Raw genomic sequence first — 19,319 nt, 5'->3', positions numbered from 1 at the left:
CTCTCCTCCATCGAGCTACAAGAGGCTTATTTCTGCTGCAGCTCTGCTGTTTATGGATACACAGCGCCACCGCCTGGTCACGGCCCGCCATAGCAGCAGTGAAGGTGAGGCTTTATCGTTGTTTTCTCTATTATTATTATAATTATAATTCTTATTATTAGTAGTAGTAGTATTATTAGTATTATACGCATTTATTGATATATTATATGCAGAGACTATTAAGGTTGATTTTATTTAGAGAGCTGTTGCTACATTGCTGATCTTTCACAACAGCATCAGTTATGAGGGAGATTTTTGGCTTTATTTATAAAGGTTTTCTTTGTAAAAAAAAAAAATATTAAATTTTATTTTCAATATCTGATTTTAAGAGGCCATATAAAAGTGTATAAAATGTCACTACTACTGCTAACAGAACTTTTTTCATCTGCATTTTTCAAGTTGCTCATACTTAAATATTAGTAATATCGTATCTTAAATATTAGTTAAGATAAACAAGATTTAAAATTCAGTTACTAGTTAGGAATTACACTTACAAACCATTCACGGTTATTGCTGTTAAATTACTCCTGTGCCTGTGTGCGTGTGTGTGTGTGTGTGTGTGTGTGTGTGTGTGTGTGTGTGTGTGTGTGTGTGTGTGTGAGAGAGAGAGCTCTCACACTAAGAAAGAGGAATTCTTTTAAAAGATTCTAAATTACTTAAGGACTGTGTGTTTTTGTTGTTCTCGTGTACATTTGATTTTCTTTTCATTGGCCCCACAGCTGCATTAGAGCAGCTGAGGTGTGTGTGAGTCAATAATCTGAAGGTTTGCATGTGTGTGTTCCCTCTCAGGTTCTGCTTTAACCACAACCTGCTGCTGCACACACTCGTTCTCCGACAGAGAGAAGAAGAATTCAACAAAAACCAACATGAGGTTTGGTTATCAGATACGGCCGCTTTTCTTCACTGAGAGTTGTGAACACACTCATCTTCTAAAATTAATAGAAGGATGTGCAGGAATAGAGAATCTGAGCATCTGTGGTTTGACTTCTTGTTCTTTATCATCTTCCTCTTCTTCTGTGGTGCTACTGGACCTGTGAGCTCGCGTCTGAATCTGTTCTCAGGTCTGTTGGCTGCTTACAAATTAAATGAGGATCACTGTCGGTTACATAAGAGGATCTCTCTCTCTCTCTCTCTCTCTCTCTCTCACACACACACACCGACAGTAATTAGCACCCTGTTAATTAGGTAATTACACAAATGAATAGGGGTTGCTCTTTATTCCCAGAGGGGTCGGAGGGCCTTTCTACACTGACACATGACATTGCACATTTGTGAAAATGCCATTAATTTTAAACGATGCATTCCTCATTATTGAACTCTAACACACACACGCACACACGTGTCAAACACTTCTATCAAACTATAATTGGCTGGAAACCCCTTGATTGTTTAATATTTAAATAAACACCCTGTGCTCTCCAGATATAACATATCCTATATTTGATGTGTGTATTCATTCTTCTCTTCTGTCATCTCCAGAGTTGATAAAGAACCAACAATGTCCTCTGACAGTAGGTCTAATGTATAGAACCACCTTAGACCGTCTTGAACAGATTCCTATGATTCTTTTTAACATTAAATAGGATGAAACCTGATTTCTCTGATGACGCTTCATCAGCTCCTTTAAAATTCGACATGAGTAACGGTGAAACGCTGCCACCTGGTGTCCACGGGGTGGTACTGCATCGACGCGGCATTTTGAGTCAAATCCAGAAACTTTGAAAGTGTCCGGGATTATCCTTGAACTAATAACTGGCACCTGTTGGTAATATATGAGCCATATCAGAGTGCCAAAGGTACATAAAAGGACAGAAACTGATGACAATCATAGATCTTTTGTTTATTTTGTTCACGTCACTGCAAAATTCATGTTTAAAAAGGTAATATAGTCCACTTCTGACCATAATCGTCCAGTCCACAGTTGGCCTATGAGAGTGATAATGCTCGAGGAGTTCACTGACCGAGAGAACGTGGAAAATGAGCTGATAAAAAAATAAATTCTCAGATTCTCTACAAACTTTGGTGATTTTATCAGTACAGACAGTAGTCAGTAACTATCCAACAGGAAGTACTGCTTCTACAAATGGTGCAGAATGTGGACGAAAAGTCCAAACGCTCCATTCTCCCAATGAAATAATGCTGCGGTTTAAAGAACACGTCGGTTTGAGGGGGAAATAAGAAGAGAAGCACTTCCAGGGGCCTCTGGCTGAGCACAAACCTGCAGGGTCAACACCAGTCGGGGGGGCAGCAAGGGCGAGGAGGGAAACCTGGACAACGTCTTTTAAATAAAGCTGCGTTTTTACAGCCAGTGGAGGGAGGCCGTCGCTGGAATATATTAAAATATGCAATATTTCCAAGAGTTTCCCTGGTTTTAGGTTTGACGCTCAGTGATGAAGCAGAAACTTTCTCTTCGCCCGATTTAAATAGAAGCAGAAAAAAAAAAAAGGCTTTGGCACAAAGCTGACTTTTCTCTAACAAACCTATTCTGCTTGACGTAGCTGCTACAAATCAGCCGTGCGGTCCAGAGAGCAGAGAACCGGGGCGGGTCAGTGCAGGAGGAGGTCAGAACCTCCCTGGGAGACTCGTGCTGGACCTACATTCTATCAACCGGACTCACATCGACGGAAACAAGGCATCTGTTCTTCAAAGTTATAAAAATATATGGATAACGTTTCCTTGCTTGAGCTTAAAAGATCCACGAGAAGGTGGCGGCGGGGGCAGAGGTCAACCCGGGGACAGCTGTTCACGGGCTAATGTCTCGAGCGTCCTCCTTCAAAGGCGTGATGGTCCATGTGGGCTGGGGGGGAAAAAGAGGCACTTTAAGCCGGAGACCTCAGGAATTAATGTGGAACAAGTAGGAACAAGACCCAGATCCAAGCAGGTATGAAGACACTTAGTTCTGTCACTCAACAGATCAACGTTCAAGGCCGATTTCCCGAGGGAATTCCGAAGGGGAAGAGAGACGCCGTCACACTTACGCTTATAAAAGACCGCTCGGAAAGATACGAAGGGGAGCAGCTCGTGGACCTTCCCCAGGACGTCGGCCTCGCTGGCCACAGACGCGTCTCTGTTCCAGATCTGAACCACATCCTCCCGGTCACGCACGCTGACGCTGACGCCCACGACCTCATCGTCTGGGGGGGCGGAGCCAGGGGAGACGGTCAACACACGCGCACACACACACGCGGGCGCAGCTGTGGCGTGGCTCACCTGAGGCGCAGTAATCAGCAAACTGCTCGCCGATGGTCGCCAGCAGGAGCTCCTTCCACACGTCTGACTGACAGAAGGACAGACAGCGATTAGAGGTCGGCGGTCTGGAGCCGCCGCCGCCGCGTCGTGAAGCAGGAAACGCCACCTACTGTGCCGTCTTTGGGGACTTTCATCTTCCACACGCCTCCTCTGGCGTTGCCGTCTTCCTCCCTGTTGGGGCAGAAGAGTCAGAGGCAGCGGGCGGGGCGCTCTCCTCGGTCCGGTCCGAACGCGCCGTTAAAGTGTGGCGATGGACGCGATACTCACGGGCCCGGTGGCACTTACCAGAGAGGCCGGCGCTCCCCCCGCATCAGGTGGTAGCTGCATCTCAGGGGCAGAGCCGTGACCAGGGGGATGTTGTTGTACACGCTCCAGAACATCTGCAAAGCAACAACCGGGCCCCATCTTAGTTCTGAGGCCTTCGGAGAGCTGCTGGGGCTCGAACGCGTACAAGATGGCAGAGCGCGGCGATAAAGAGCGGCGGCGAGGCCCGGCGGAGTCCTGAGGGTTCCGTCTAACACACTTATTCTGTTATTCTCCCTCGTCCGGGCTGCTCTTTATTTGGGCCGCCGGGACTTCCTGCCAGCTCCTCCACTCGATCTCTCTGCTCTTAAGATGATGAAGCTTTTTAAGATGGAAGCAAACCCAACCTGAACGCTCTGCACGGTGTAGATCTTCTTCAGATTGGACTCGCATTGCGCTGCCGTCGTGCCCGGCAACGACCTGGAAGGACAAGAGATCCGGTTGAGGTCGGCGCCATCGTGGGTCAGATTCAACCATCTGCGGCCTAAACCAGGAAACAGACGTGCAAACGGAACATTTCCCAACAAGGACTCCAATCTGCGGGTAATCCCGAGCGGACACTGTGATTAAAAAGGCTCCGGGGCCTCCTGAGAAGAACCGGACCCTCGGGTCAGGAGTCGGGGGGGGGCGGTGACGTCGCGGGTGACGTCAGCCGCCGCGCAAACGTCATCCACGGGTTTTGGAACCGCGGCTCCAGAACACAACTAATAAAGGGAACGTGCAGACGTGGTGTGGACTAACGGGGCGCCGCAAAGATTCCGTGCGGCGGAACACAAGTCCGAGCTCGTAAACTGGCCCGGAGAACTTTCCAAAGCCTGGAAGAGACCCGGGTTCCAGCCCCGTGGATCCCTGCTGGGGGGTCCTCCACGGTCACAGATCTGCTCAGATCTGCTCAGATCAACATCAACGCTGAGATCGAACCATAAAACCCGTGTTTACGGGAGACGGTCACGCACTCTCACGCACAGCGTTTTAAGGCCTGTGCGGACGGCGGCCGCTTCTGTTGGGTTCTTAAACTGTCCCGCGTCCGCGGAGGTTCGACGGGAATTAGAGACGTTACCTGTCCAGCCAGAAGGTCCAGGGCGAGTGCAGAGGCAGCGTCTGGCTCGCTCCGTCGTCTCGGTGCTTCTTTGTGATGTTTTCCAACTCCTGCTCGTCGATGTCAATGTCGTGTTGCGAGGAACCCGCCGGTCCGCTCAGGGCGCCCCTGTCCATCTGGGGGTCCGCCTGGCCCAAAGGAACCGCCATTTCGGGAGACCGGGCTCTGGTTTCTGCGACTCTTGTGTGAATGTCCTGGATAAAAACAGCCGGTTTTGCTTTATCGCTTCATACGGAATCACCGCCGCGTTTCCGCCTCCCGACTGGTGACGTCAGCGCGTCGGAGGCGCAGGCAGGTACGTCGCGGTCGGTACTTCTCAGAGAGATGATCGAAACGAAGACGTCTCACTCCTGCAGTTTCTTAGGCACCACAATCTGACGGACTCAGTAACCGGAAATGGTTTCCCAGTCTTCCGAGTGCGTCCAACTGTCATCAGATGTCGACTGTAATGCTGTTTTCACGCCCATACTTTTGATGTATCCACTGTGTATATGTGAATAAGCAGCATATAAACACAAACATGGCCAAAATTCTTGTATAAAGAACTACAATTTTGACTCACAGCTGTCTGGTTATTCTAATGAAGTAATTGGAGTGTTTTATTTTATTGAATAGGCCTATCTTTACTGGAGTGGGATGTTAGAAAACCTAACAATGCTGGAACCCGGGATTGAACCAGGGACCTTTAGATCTTCAGTCTAACGCTCTCCCAACTGAGCTATTCCAGCTTGTTAGGCACAAATCATGTGACACAACAGACTGGACATCAGACTAGATATAATAATTCACGTAGGAAATGCTTCACATTCTGCTGGAGTAACTACACACCATAGTGGCGGAACACTGTGTCTCAGCGATGGGATTTGGAGGCATTTCTGTAGTGATGCATCGTCTCATCAAACTATCTTCACCATCTTCGACATGAACGCGCCATGAAAGCGTCGCGGTCCAGTTTAGAGAGCATCACTGGGCAGATCTCTCCGGTTTGACCTTTAACTGGGAAGAGCGCCCAGTCAGCGAAGGATAGTGGTGGTTTTTACTAGTTCAGTTCAGCCTGTAGGTGTTGTTCTTAGCGGCAGGTCCTTGAAGCACAAAACTATCAAAATCCTTTTCGCTTTTTACCACAAAGATGCCGCCTCGCAACCACATCAACCACACAACAGATAAAAGGTGGTATTTCCATTTGAAGAAGAACTAAAATATCTCGAAGGTCTGCCACAAATGCTAGATTTCTGTGTTAGATTCAGTTTTCGATTTGCAATATGAACATATGCGGCATCTTTTCTTACCAGTTCGATGAATTTGGGCCATGACTAAACTTCGAGATCAGCTGCACGATGGTTTTGTGAATCCTGCAGCATCAGAGCGTTTGTCCGGCTTCAGAGCCGCCTGCAGGGGGCGCTGGTGAACCGTCGCAGCGTCGGGGGGTCGGTCACGTGACGGAAACAGTAGCTTAAAGTACACGAAATCTGGAGAGATTCGGTGCAATGTCAATATTTGGGGAGCTTCCTCCCTCGGCATCACCATTTGCTCTGCAAAGCCATTATTTTTCTCCAGCCTCCATCTTTGGAGTGCTCAAGTCACTGCGCGTACACGCAAACACGCACGCGTACACGCTGCTTTCTTATGCAACTATTTACCTCATCTGAACCCTCAGTTTGCCCTGAATAGCATCCCCTCTCCAACTCCACCCCCCCAAAAAATTAGACAACATTCCATTTATTTCTTGGGTCTTTTTCTTATGTCTTATTTTATTTTTGGAGCGTTTTTAGTGTTACTGGGGATTGTTACTCGTCGGTTTGATTTCTCGACGTTGTCAACGTTCCCTCTCCTCTCCAAACACGACTCCATGAGTCCAGAACCAGACCAGACTCCAGCGGACGTGAGCCGCTCTGGTTCTCCCACCTCTGGTTCTCCCACCTCTGGTTCTCCCACCTCCGGTTCTCCCACCTCTGCGAGCCTCCGATCTGCGCCCAGCTTTTCCTCCAAGCTCCTGGGCTCTCCTGAGCCCCCCTGCGCGCGCTCTGATAGGGGGGAGTTTTAATTGTGGCTGATGAGGCCGCAGATGCGCAGTCTGTTTTTTTTTTTTTTTTTTATTCCTCAAGACGGGAGACTTCCGCCACCGGCGCAAACTGTGTTTCCTGAGCCGATGTTCCCGCGGAGCCGATGTCTCCTGAGAGCAAATCGAGCTGCTTCTCATCATCAGAGGTCTCGGAACGGCGTTTCTAACCCTGGCCGCGTTTGAGATGAAGGACAAGAAGAGAAAGAAGAAATGCAAGATGATTCCTTTGGGTTTCTGAGAGGATCGCAGCGCGTCGGGGAGGATGAGCGGCGGCTTTGCGTCCAGGCTGGCAGGATCCTCCCGCTCCTCCGCGAATTGATGCGGGGCCACGCACGGACTCGGCCGCGCAGATGGCGAACGCAAGCGAGTTCGGTGGGAGCAGCCCGTCCTTCCACAACTACGCGTCCACGGCCTGTGCGCTCAAGCTGGCCTCCCTGGGTCTGATCCTGGGCATCAGCCTGCTGGGCAACGCGGCGCTGTCGCTGCTGCTGCTGAAGGACAGCTCGCTGCACAAAGCTCCGTACTATTTCCTGCTGGACCTGTGCCTGGCGGACGTGTTGCGCGCGGCTGTGTGTTTCCCCTTCGTGATGGCATCGATAGGCGGCGGCTCCTCCTGGCCATACGGCGCGCTCAGCTGCAAGCTGGTCGCCTTCATGTCGGTGCTCTTCTGCTTCCACGTCGCCTTTCTGCTCTTCTGCGTCAGCGTCACCCGGTACATGGCGATCGCCCACCACAGGTTTTACTACAAGCGGATGAACCTGTGTACGTGCGCGGCGGTCATCTGCATGGTGTGGACCCTCTCCGTGGCCATGGCTTTCCCCCCGGTGTTTGACGTGGGCACCTACAAGTTCATCCGTGAGGAGGAGCAGTGCATCTTCGAGCACCGCTACGTGAAGGCGAACGACACGATGGGCTTCATGCTGATGCTCGCCGTCATCGTCTTCATGACGCATGTGGTCTACATAAAGATGTTCTGCTTCGTTTACGACCACCGCAAGATGAAGCCGGCTCAGCTGGTCCCGGCCATCAGCCAGAACTGGACCTTTCACGGCCCCGGAGCCACCGGGCAGGCGGCCGCCAACTGGATCGCCGGCTTCGGCCGCGGACCCACCCCGCCCACGCTGGTGGGCATCAGACAAGCGGCGCACCTCAGCAACAGAAGGCTGCTGGTGCTGGACGAGTTCAAGATGGAGAAGCGTATCGGCAAGATGTACTACATGATCACCCTGACCTTCCTCATCATGTGGGCCCCGTACTTAAGCGCCTGCTTCCTGAGGATATTCGTGCGCGGAGCCTCGGTGGCGCAGCTCTACCTGACGGCCGCGGTGTGGATGAGCTTCGCCCAGGCCGGTGCCAACCCCATCATCAGTTTTCTGTTCAACAAGGAGCTCCGGCTGCGGCTCCGAGCCTGCTTCCCCTGCTGCCTGGGGACCCAGACGCCCATGGAGCCCTACTGTGTCATCTGAATGTACCCCGATGTTTCTCCACACCGACTTCCGTTTTGCCTTTGTTGTAAATTCCATTTTGAACTCGTTGTGAAGCCTGTTGGCAGGTTAAAGGAGACTTTGTCACAGTTTGAAATCAGTTTGCTGCCCTTTTATCATGCTATAGTTTGATCGACTCCAATGTTCTCTTTGAATGTCACTTTGACTATTTGTATATTTTTACAGGAGGAGCTCCTTCTAACCCAAATCTCTCCTTTCTCCCCACACTCTGGTTTTTAATAGTTTGGATACCAGAAATGAAACACAAATCTCAGTATATTTTTAAAGACGGCGATGATTTGTAAATACTCCGAAGCTCTTTTCCCCCTCGGCGGCTTTTAAAAATCACTGTATATTTCCCTTCTTTGTGTTGAAAAAGGGGTTCAGCGATTGTCTGTCAGTGCTTCTTACAGGTCAGTGGTGTTGAGAAACGGCTTGATTTGCATTTGTAGTTTCATTTTTAATAGTCGAGAACATCAGGAGATGAAAACGCTGAAGATTTGGTGCTTTGTAAAGGACGTTTGCATTGTTTGTATTTCTTAGTAAATAAATAAAATGATACATTTTGCCGTACTTTCTGTTTGAGCCAGGCTTTGTGCTGGTTAAGGTCCCTTTTTTGGGCGTGTTCACGTGCTTTAGTGTTGCTCCTGTGCTCCGGTCCCACTCCGCCAGGCTGTCTGTCCTCAGAACATCCAGAACCATCAGCATCATAACACGGCCGGACTGCTGCCAGCTGGCCGTGCTCCAGCACCGGAGCTCTGGGTGTGGAGCTGCCGGTGAGCCCCAGCTCAGCACGGCGGTCCGTGCACGTGTTCTCGTGCCTCGCAGACGCAGGTCACAAAGGCTTCTGTGATGAGTCGGTAATTTGGTTCTAAGCCGTATATCATGAGTCAGCGACATCTTTGACCATGGTGCATCATGGACCTTGGTGCTGCTGTGCAGGTTTGTTTGGCATTCCCGGTTACCATGGAAACAGAACAACGCCACAAAAGACTTCAACAGAGTGTGCAGCTGGTGCTACCCTTTCTGCTAAACACCCAGAGAGAATAAACTTTAAATGCTGAGCATCTACATGCAAACAACAGCTTGAGCAACCTTATTTGACAAACGTGCACTTAAAAACAATCCAAAAGAGCAAATCTGTAAAAAATAAAAAATAAAAAAAAAGAATCAAGAGCTGCTGTGTTTCTGTGCCTGATAACAAAACTGACCACTCAAGTAAAATGCTTTATTAAACAGGCCTTTATTCAAAAGAAATAGAAAAAAAAAGGTCAATGAGCAAGAGTCAGTGTCCTCAGAGGTAGTAGTCTGGGTACTTGTAGGTGGACAGACATTTGGACCTCCCCTCGTCCATCGGGATGCAGGACAGGTTTGGCAGGCAGGGACAAGTGTGGTGCAGCCGCTTCCCAAAGAAAGGAGCCTGAAGTTGGGAAGGAGACGTTGAAGTGATGGAAAGCTTCATTAGCAGGAGCACAAGCATCGACCCTCACCGTGTGGCTCATCGGGTGGCAGTCGTCTCCTTCCCGTCCCATCGGCGTGCACATTCTCAGGCTCCGGATCCACAAGCTCACCGCGCAACACATCCCCCCTCCACACTGAGAGTCCTTCTCGCAGGCCTGGGCACGTGCACACACATTTAAAAATGCTTGTTCTTTCATTTGCACATTCAAAGGAAAGTCACATCGCAGCTGTTGGCCAGCAGACCAGTACGACGGACTGGTGGCGCTGGTTGACCACTGGAGCTTGAAATAATCTCCAAGGGTTAATTGATGCTTGAGATATATATCTATATTATATAATGTTGCTATATAATCTTGCTTTTTTCATTGAATTTGCTGCTCAAATAGGAAAAAACATGGAAATTTGCCCCTGGTAAGTTTTTTTTGAATGTTTGAATTAACACTTTTACAATTTTTACAGTGAGTAAAAAGGATTATAGTGAGTAAAAGTGACAATATTCTGAAGAAGCCCCCACTTACCCCCGTGATGACCGCCGACGAGCTGCGGGACACCAGCAGCAGTGAGAAGAGGAGCGGGAAGAAGGACCTCATGATGAAGAGCTGTCGTCGTGCTCCCGTGGCCCCCAGAGTCCGGATGCTGAAGCTGTGGGACCTTGCTGCACGTATGCCCCCACCGTCCACTGAGACAGACGGCCGCCAAACTCACATGTTCAGGGTTGGCGGGCGCTTATAAAGGCAGCCCGCCACTCAAAAAAAAACACATCGTGACTCATTCGCAGCAACCTCGCTGCTACAAAAAGACCAAGGTGAACGTCAAATGGCGCCGCGCACGTCTGTCCTTCCTCTGACGGAGGCCCTGTTTCGAGACCATCAACCTCCATTGTTGCTGGTGACAATAACAAAGCCAATCAGGAGGAGAAGAGGCACATTCAGTCTCCTCTCAACATCTCACCTTCTCCATGAGCCCAAGGCTGCCGGCTGAAAGGATCTTTTCAGCCTGACTCACGGCGGCTCCTCCACCAATCAGAGCGACACAGAGCTCATGTTGCTGTTTATTCAACTCTTCAGACAAACAGGTCAATGACTAAAGTGGCTACAGTTCAGCAAATTAGAGGCCGCGTCAATCAGGCGCTTCATCGCAACAGGAATTAATGTTCCGCAGCTTCATCTTACGAATATCGACGTTTGGCGGCCAAGAGTCGCCGATTTAAAGCGACTCTAATGACAGATTAGTGGTGAAGAACCAGCCTCCTCGGCCCCTCTGTCACGTCTCCACACACCAGTTTCAAGGGTTCTGGCAGCCTGACAGACAGGCTTGACATCTTCTGCGCCTCCATGTGTCAACATGGATTACTGACTCCCAGGAAGCCCCCCCCACCCACAACTCTTGGCAGCCCATGTTATCACACTAATGGTAATGACGCAGCGACAAAGTGCTTACATCCCTGGGGCGATGGGGGGGATCACGGCTTCTCCAAATCTGGTGCTGCAGAACTACTGTTAATGTTATCAGCCCATATGGATATTCAGATGCTTTTTATTCGCCCCCCCCCCCTCATATTTGAAAAGGAACACCGCTGTCTTCAAACTCCCAACAAGGTCAGACAAATCCATTCTCAGGTGAGTCTTTTCTTCGCTTTCATGCCTCCCACAAAAGGCTCCTCTCACGGCCGTCTTCCATCAACACTCGACACGCGAGAGTCATTTCCACGGCTCCGTCCTTTACATTAGAGGCACCTGATTCCATCCCATCAAACAAGCGGGTGCAGAAGAACGCCTCTCACTTTCTATTCTGGATGTGGAAACGTGATCCAGGATCCAAAGTCTGGTCTGTAGGAGGATTTCCATGAGGCAAATGTGGAGAGGGCTCCTGGGAGCAGGGGCGTCTCTGTGCCAGGGCTCTACGGGGCCACACAGTGGCACACAGCCATTTTACATGCACGTGTCATCGCTGCATTATGGGGTTGATTTCTGAAACCTTATAATGAATATGCATAAAGGTGGTCACACAGGCTGCTCTCATTACTGCATGAAGTCTTTTAACGGCTCCACATCTCGTCTACATGAGGTGTCCTGGCGCATGATTAATCCAATGCAGATGTAGGGATCTGAACTCTATATGTGGATGATGTCACGGCCGACCTGCCCGTTACTAATGAGGCCTAATTGTGCCCAACGGGTTCGTGACCTTATTCTGTAATTACTGAACATTTGCTGGGAAGAGCTCTAACGTAGCTTCCTCCTCCTGTTTGAGACCACGTTAACGGTTCAGCACTACACCTCCAAATATTTCTGCCTTTTCCCTATACGAAGAAGAGAAAAGTGCCTTATTTTTGAGGAAAAGACCTGGAAAACCTTGAACGTGGAGGAAAACTCGCTGCCCTGCAGGCTGGCGGGGTCTTTGACTCTCCTGTGGCTTCTGCTTTCATCTCTCGCCTAAATATGAGGGAGCGTGTCGTTTTTGTATTGCTGTCATGTCTGGTAATCCGCTCAAACCAAAGCGTTGTTTGAGCGGGGATTACGGACGCCACGCCTGACTGTTCCTCGACATTGTTTGTCATGTCAAACCACCCGAGGGAGTAAACACAGCTTCCTGGGGAGAATTAGCAGAGCTCTTACTGTGCATAAATATGCAGGCTGCTGCACAGATAGCTGCAGCGGATGCTAATGAGAGCTGCTCTTCATATGCAGGATTACAGCAGTTTAGGTCCGCGTCCGCGTCCGCGCTCGTGCGGGGATCAAATCACTCGACTGCTCAAGGAACGTCAACGGAAGGAACAAAACAACCTATTTTAACAACCTCCTTAAAGTTTACAGCCGATGGCAGCAAGCGTAGGATGAGGTAGGGTAGGGCGGGATAGTCAGGACATTTTCCATCTACCGTTGCCATGGTGACTATCAGTGATACATTTTTTTGTGGAAGATTTTAATTCCAGATTCCAGAAATTTCTGGGAACACTTCAAATTCTCCAGAGTTCTTCTTTATTCCTCAAAATAGTTCCTCCGACTAAGTAGGAAGACTAAAAAAAAAAAGACCCAAGAGAAGAAGAGCTGATGAAGATGAAGGAACAGACAGAGATTCAGCCTCAGAAGAGAAACGGATTAAAAACTAAAGAGGGAAAGAAACAAAAAACTTTGAGCTGCACAAAAAAACGTGATGGAGAGTTTTGGAACAATAAAGATGTGGAACTGAAGAAAATAGTGTCACAATGTGTGTAATAAGTGTGTGTGTGTAATAAGTGTGTGTGTGTGTGTGTGTGTGTGTGTCCACGGGGAACAGCTGACAGCTCTGTCCTGGTTCCCTCCGACGATGCTGCAGCCTCTGTGTTGCAGCTGTGCCGGTCTGACAATAAGGAACATGAAAGCCGACAGATGAACCAGACCAGTTGTGACACTCATCCATATTTCTGCTCTGCAGCGACTGGGTTTAAACTGGGATCAATCGCAGCGACACGACACCGTCCCTGACAGATGTGTGCAAACCCGCACGCACGCTCTCGTTCAGCAACATCCGTCCATCATCCATCATCCCTCCGTCCATCCACGAACATCAAACAACAACAGCGGATTCATAATCGCGCCGATTTTATCCGCTTCTACAAAGTCGATCAAAGAAAGTCGCCTTTTTCAGCTTATTTTTGACTCTCCTCCGCATCTAAATTGGGCCGTTTTCTTAGTTTGGACTATTCAAATTAAATCAAACCTTTTGAATCAACGATCCACCCAAACTGAAAGTGGTTGCATTGGAAATCTGCTGTCAGAAGCTGAATATCTGACAGAAAATAGAGCTGATTCTGAGGGTCAATGAGCAGAGGTGGTCCTGACTATGTTTGTGACTCCAGTTTGCACCCCCCTCCTAGAGCCTCACATGCTCAGGTGATTAAACACGCTCCACCACCCTTCCCCACCTCCTCATGGTTTTTATTTTTGAATGTCTGATTCCATTTATCCGCTTTCCTCCCAGCCACGGAGGAACCTCCTCACCTATCTCAACGCTCCGGCTCACGCACCCGTCTCCTCAGTCCTGAGGATGAAGCCAATTATTCAACCAACAACTTCACTGTATCCCGACAGGTCAGAGACAGAAACAGAGACGGGAGCGGAGAGTGCGGAGAACTGAAGTTGTTTCCTTTGTTACAGATCCGTCAAGGCCAAACATTCAAATGAGAGAACGCTGGTGGCTCATTGAGGCTCCATGGGGGGCTTTCATATGTTAAAGAGCCGCCTTAAAGGGAAGAAGATGACGTGAAACTACAGGAATACGCACGTGTGAGGGCGAATGCGTGGAGATCACACAGAAGCAGAGATGCCACTTAAGCACATTGTTCAGTTAAATTGCCGGAGTGCTGCTCTAAAAATAGGGCACACAGCTGAGAGCTCTGGGGGATGTGGCACGGGCGGGGAAAGGGGGCTTTCACAGGAAGGAGAAATTCCTCTGAAGGCCCAGCAGAGTGGTGATGCGCACAGGAGATCACGGAAGAAGATATGTCGGGCTGAGGAAAAACGAGCTGAACCGCCTCTGGGCTGCAGGTCCGACGCAATTTAGGGTTTCAATTTCCTGCCAAAGATGAGAGTCCATAAAGCAGGAGAGCAGAGGCGGGATCGTCTCCTCTGACTCAGGGCGAACCAAAGGAATGCTTAATGACGGCCGCGAGGCTGCAGCCTCAGTCATGGCTGTTCATCATGGGGGGGGGGGGGGGGCTCAGAGAGGTGACCGCACCGAGAAGATGACACAGGAGCCGTGAAAGGAAAGATTCTAGATGTAACATTATGGGTCAGGACAGAAGGTGTCACATGTCCAGCTGGGAGCCGCTCAGGGAAACAGCAGGTAGTTAAACAGAGGTTAGAAATATAAGAATCAGGCATTTAAAAGGGGCTCCAACTGCTTCTTGTTTATGAATAATTAATTTCTCATTATGCAACAGGCTCAGGAGCAGATTCTATTGTTTCACCCCTCAAAAAACCTGAGTTAGTTCCCAAAAATGGTGCTTGAATGATTGAACCAGGGCACCTGCAGCGTCCGTGCAGGGCAGGAGGAGGCTCCGACCCTCAGAAGCTGCTCTCCTGTTGGATTTTCCTCCGCGTTACGACCGTGTCTCCAGTTCTTCTCTGTGGTGTGATTAATTCATAGACTGAGCTCACATCTGAAGCTGGCGTCGACCACAGAGGAATTGCTTTAAAACTCTCCGTGCGTGTGATTATTCTGGCTGTTGAACCAGCCTACAGTCAACATTCCCATTGTTCCCGGCGACGCGTCGCCTCCCCCGCGGTGGAGCGGCGTTCTTGCTCGGCGTTCCTCTGCTGGCGCCGTGCCTAAAACTGGGATCGGGCTGAAAGCAGAAGGCATCTGCTGCCGATAAAGAGCTCAGCGGGGACGCTGGCGTGCATCTGCTGTCAGTTTTCCTGCTCTCTGCTCATCAGATGAGACCTCTTAAGCTTTTTGTTAACCAAGATTATCATTTGCATTTTCCCCCATTAATCAGTAAAAGCCTGCTAATCTGCCACCAGTGTTGCCTTCATGGTTGTAGACCAGGATCCCCTGGGAAGTCCTCGCAACAGCTGGAGGGAACTTATATCGTAATCTGCTGACCTCAGTAAAAGATGAGAATGACCCTGCATATTCAATAATGAATCGTTATTGTATTAAACTGCACCCCAGCGTCACCGTCACATGAAGACTGAACTCTCCACAACGTCTCAGAACGTCAGCTCACATTTTCAAAGTTCTCTCCCACGTTTTTCCAATATTTCTTGGCCGTCACGTGTGGAGCAGTGAACCAGAGTCCTTCCCGGCTGCCTCAGCTGCTCTCCTCGGAGGGGCGTGTGGGGCTCGTCGACGTGTTTGAGTCACGGATGAAAGTCTGAGGCTGTTCAAGGCCTGAGGAACAAAGGAACTCAACCCAATCTGCCCTGAACAAGCTGGAAAGTTTGGAGGGATGAAGTTAACCGACCTCACGTCGCCTCTGCTGCCAGGTGTGTGTCCGGCCACGTGTTGTTCCGGTGGCTTGGCCTTCACAGTTTACATGGCGGCTCCAGCTGACACTTTCAGAGCAGCGGAGGCTGCCAGCACCCCTCCAGGACGCTGCGCTGGGGGCCACCAGCATCCCGAGCACGTATTCCTGGTTTTTAAGGTGGGTCCCTGCGTGTGGGGAGCCAGTGCCGCCTTGGGGAGAAGAGGGAAAGAGGATTCGGAATCCAGGCAACAGACAGTGAGGACATTTACGTGTCCTCATAATCAGGATGGTGTGGAAAGATGAAGATGAGGAGGAGGAGGCTGGTCCATCTGCAGCAGCGTGGAGCCATCTGAATATTCATGTGGCATTTTTCCCCACTTTTATTTTCCTGACACGGGCGACAACAATGCCACGTTCGCCCATTAGAGCAGCTGGATGCTCCTGTTCAGAGATAAAAGGAGGCTTATTAGTGGCTAAATAAGAGGGGTGACCGGCGGTGTGTTAAGGAAACCCAGCAGGGAAGGAGCGCGGTTCCTTAGCAATATACAAGGCTCTACACTAGATTGTGGTTAAATGCTGCACCAGTTACACCAGTGATCCCTTAAATGTTGGAGGATAATCAGAGGGTCCCTGAGTGCAGCACTCAGTCCTGGTCTTTGTCAGAGGCTTCTGCTCCAGTAAGCATCCAGGCAGCTCGCAGGCTTCTCTTTGTGTCCTCTCAATGTCGCGGACTTCCACTTCCAGATCAATTATTCAGGCGGCTCTTCTATAAATACGAGCCTGGAGGAAGGAGGAGACACCAGCCTCATTTGGACGCCCTAAACTTAGCCCCACAGTAACCGGACAAGTGACGGTTGGTAATCTGCTGCCTCAGAGGTATTTTAGGAAGAACTGACTTTATGTGGACTCCAAAGAGGCTGAGATGACAGAGTCCTGACCTGTGCGGGTTCAGAATTCAGGTGTGCACATATGTTGAAGTCAGAGACGGAGGAAGAGGTGGCGACACCTGAGAGGAGGATCTGGGCCACAACCCTTCCCTCCTCCCAACACATGGGGACAATTTTGTCATTCTGATGATGAAGGTTCTGGGTTCTGCTCTAAAAACACGATGAAAACATATTTAATGGGCCATGGAAGGAAGGGACGGTTCCTCTGCCAGTTTCCTACAGTCACACAGTGGCACCAATGTCACGACGTGATCGTTTTTTCCCCCTTAAATGCAAATTCCTGTGATTATGGAGGGTTATTTTTGCCTTTCAGACAGGAGAGACATCGGTGACTCAAAGGCAAACGGGATGAATGCGAAGAACATGTGGGCTGAAATATGATTATTCCGGCGCCGCAGCCTTCGGATCCACCGTGCACGGCCCAACGACCTTCATCACATCATCAAAATGCTGAACACAACGCTGGCCTCACATCTGCAGAGCAAGAAGAAAAAGTGTTTGACATAATGAAGCCGAATCAGAACCAACGGGCCTCTTCTTTTGGACTGCAGTAGACAGATTATCAGTGTAGCTCTGTGGAGAAGTGTGCCACTTCAGCGGGCGCCGATACGGCATCGCAATCACATCCGGCGCCGTTACCATCCGTGGAATATTCACCGTCTGTTGCTCATTCCACTTTAATGTTGAGTCGTAGATCTGAAAGAAGATGGTGCAGCTCCATCTGAAAGCAGCGTCGCTCGTGAGCAGAGGTGCTGCTGACAGGCTCATGAGGGCCCCATGATGATAATTATCACTCCAATTAGACATCTGCTGCGCTTCCAAGCCTGACATCAGACTGTGTTTGCAATTAAGAGGAGAGCGGGAAATGAGCAAAGGATCACACGTCGTCCCCCCCGATGGCCGACGCCGAACACAGACGGTCTCTGGTGTGACAGAGTGACCGGTTTCCTGTGATGGTGTCGCAAGCAGGGGCTCGGAGAAGCTGTCATATCCCATTAGGTGGAGGGGTGGGGGATACGGGGGCTAAATGAGCTGGATGGAGCAGCGAGCACCAGGAGCGTTACCACTGGGCGTCACCAGCGATCACATCAACCCCCCCATTCCAGTCCCGACAAGTCGATCAAAGGTGTAACGGAGCAGAGCGGCGGCTGCTGTCGCAACAGGTTCCAGGACGGAGGTTTGGATCAGGCGCACAGCTCGGCAGCCTGGAGTTCAAATCTTGGCCACAAGGTGGCGCAGTTGGACCGTTTAAAGTTTGGGCCTTGAGGCCCGGCAGGGGGTCCGTCTTTGTTTAGTCTTCCACAATAGTACAACTAAATACTTATTCTCGTCATTTATTCAATAAGTTAATCTGCTCCAATTAACAGTCGCATAAAACAAAAGAAAGCGCAAATGTGACCGACTATTGGAAGGTTTGGCCACCGTTTGGGATATCACGTTGTATTTCTGTAGATTAAAATATTGATTTTCAATTACTAACATATGTTTCCTTAACTCTTGTTTTCTGTGATGCTCAGTTATATTTTATATCATCTGCTGTGGTGACATCACCTCATCTTTAGAACATCGCTTCAAATGCGCTTTTAAACCTACCAGAAAAATGTTGCAGTGGCTCAATAATCAGGAGGAAACTACGGATGAACTCTGACCCGTTGACCCGGGAACAGGGACCGAGGAGATGAGGAGCCCTCAAAGGTTGTGGTCCTATCAGATGATTGTCAGGGGAAGGCAAAATGAATGTTCTGCTTTTGTTTTTGAGTTGATGTTTCTCTCTCTCACACACACACTCACACTCACACACACACACCTGTATCTGGGCACAGATTGTGGGGTTGTGTCACGCTCCAGAAACCCATATTTTCACGCAGGTCCATCCAGACCTGCTGTTTCTGAAGCTCTCGCTGGAGCTCGGGCTCCCAGTCTGGCTCTGGTTGCTGTGTGAACGTGCTTCCAGCTCCCCTGCTGAGCAGCCATGAAGTCTGGATCTTCCCCTGGCTGGAAGCAGATATTTGAGCCTGTTGTGTTTCTAGCTGCGTCTTCCTGATGGACACGTCTCTGCCAGCACGCTTCCATCCGAGGAGAACGTCCCATCTGTCAGGTCTCTCTCTGGGGACACTTGTGTCTCTTTAATAGCAGACGGAACACACACAGGCAGAGCCGCTCACACCTTTGGTTGTTTAGAAAAGCCTCCTCCTGCTGCTGTAAAGCCGAGCCGAGCCGAGCCGAGCCGTAGAGCGCGTTTATCCTCACCCCCGAATCCCACAACCGAAACTGGAGCCGGATTCGAACGCTGTGTTGCAACAGCAGAGTCGGTTCCTGAAGTCGAAGCAGGAAAAGTAGGTCAGCGCTGGAGTTAATCAGATAATGAAGGAATGATGATTCCATCAATATGTTTTATGGTTCTGGTGGAGGAATCTGGCTCTGGACATGGGAGGGCTCCGAATCTGGATTCACTCTGGGGTCAAACGATTCTGCAGCGCACGATGGTGCAATTTAACCAGCTTCACCTCCGGTTCACCGTGACGTCAGCAGGCCCGGCGGAGCGTGCGCGCTCGCACGCGGACGTGGCGTCACCGCAGCGCCGCCGGGACCCGAACGGAGCCCGCAGCTGAGCAGCATCCTCCGCAGGATCACGCCTCCTTCCTCCTGCCGCAGCCGTGCACGGACGTCAGTGCTCGGAGCTGCCCTCAGGCGTGAAGGTCGGGCAGGAGAGCGACGACCG

At 50.1% G+C, this 19,319-nt stretch overlaps 4 protein-coding genes, 1 long non-coding RNA gene and 1 other non-coding gene across 6 annotated transcripts; 2 read left to right on the top strand and 4 right to left on the bottom strand.

The window, feature by feature from the left end:
- Positions 1–1,855: 1,855 nt before the first annotated feature.
- Positions 1,856–4,979, bottom strand: LOC101070547 (eukaryotic translation initiation factor 4E type 3-like). The gene is made up of 7 exons (XM_003973759.3): positions 4,652–4,979; positions 3,939–4,011; positions 3,574–3,668; positions 3,399–3,459; positions 3,250–3,316; positions 3,018–3,173; positions 1,856–2,836 (listed from the first exon to the last, which is right to left on the bottom strand). The coding sequence occupies exons 1-7, from the start codon at positions 4,837–4,839 to the stop codon at positions 2,790–2,792; spliced, it is 687 nt and encodes a 228-aa protein (XP_003973808.2). The 5' UTR covers positions 4,840–4,979; the 3' UTR covers positions 1,856–2,789.
- On the top strand, positions 4,849–5,247 carry LOC105417881 (uncharacterized). Its single transcript, XR_965353.2, has 2 exons — positions 4,849–4,985; positions 5,055–5,247. It is a non-coding gene; the product is annotated as an uncharacterized lncRNA (long non-coding RNA).
- Positions 5,248–5,345: 98 nt separating this feature from the next.
- On the bottom strand, positions 5,346–5,418 carry trnaf-gaa (transfer RNA phenylalanine (anticodon GAA)). The gene has a single exon. It is a non-coding gene; the product is annotated as a tRNA-Phe (tRNA).
- A 1,384-nt stretch (positions 5,419–6,802) lies between these two features.
- gpr27 (G protein-coupled receptor 27) lies at positions 6,803–8,809 on the top strand. Its single transcript, XM_003973760.3, has one exon. The coding sequence runs from the start codon at positions 7,103–7,105 to the stop codon at positions 8,216–8,218; it is 1,116 nt and encodes a 371-aa protein (XP_003973809.1). The 5' UTR covers positions 6,803–7,102; the 3' UTR covers positions 8,219–8,809.
- Positions 8,810–9,460: 651 nt separating this feature from the next.
- prok2 (prokineticin 2) lies at positions 9,461–14,360 on the bottom strand. The gene is made up of 3 exons (XM_011614406.2): positions 10,216–14,360; positions 9,727–9,852; positions 9,461–9,656 (listed from the first exon to the last, which is right to left on the bottom strand). Exons 1-3 carry the CDS (start codon positions 10,285–10,287, stop codon positions 9,531–9,533), a joined length of 324 nt encoding a protein of 107 aa, XP_011612708.1. The 5' UTR covers positions 10,288–14,360; the 3' UTR covers positions 9,461–9,530.
- Positions 14,361–14,430: 70 nt separating this feature from the next.
- Positions 14,431–19,061, bottom strand: LOC105417882 (uncharacterized). The gene is made up of 5 exons (XM_011614400.2): positions 18,765–19,061; positions 18,405–18,592; positions 18,191–18,301; positions 15,648–15,859; positions 14,431–15,574 (listed from the first exon to the last, which is right to left on the bottom strand). The coding sequence occupies exons 1-5, from the start codon at positions 18,980–18,982 to the stop codon at positions 15,455–15,457; spliced, it is 849 nt and encodes a 282-aa protein (XP_011612702.2). The 5' UTR covers positions 18,983–19,061; the 3' UTR covers positions 14,431–15,454.
- Positions 19,062–19,319: the final 258 nt, after the last annotated feature.

This window comes from Takifugu rubripes, chromosome 19 (assembly GCF_901000725.2).
Source record: "Takifugu rubripes chromosome 19, fTakRub1.2, whole genome shotgun sequence".
Taxonomy (NCBI): Eukaryota; Metazoa; Chordata; class Actinopteri; order Tetraodontiformes; family Tetraodontidae; genus Takifugu; species Takifugu rubripes.
The sequence above is the reverse complement of the archived record's forward strand: the minus strand, read 5'-3'. Positions and strand labels throughout refer to the sequence as shown.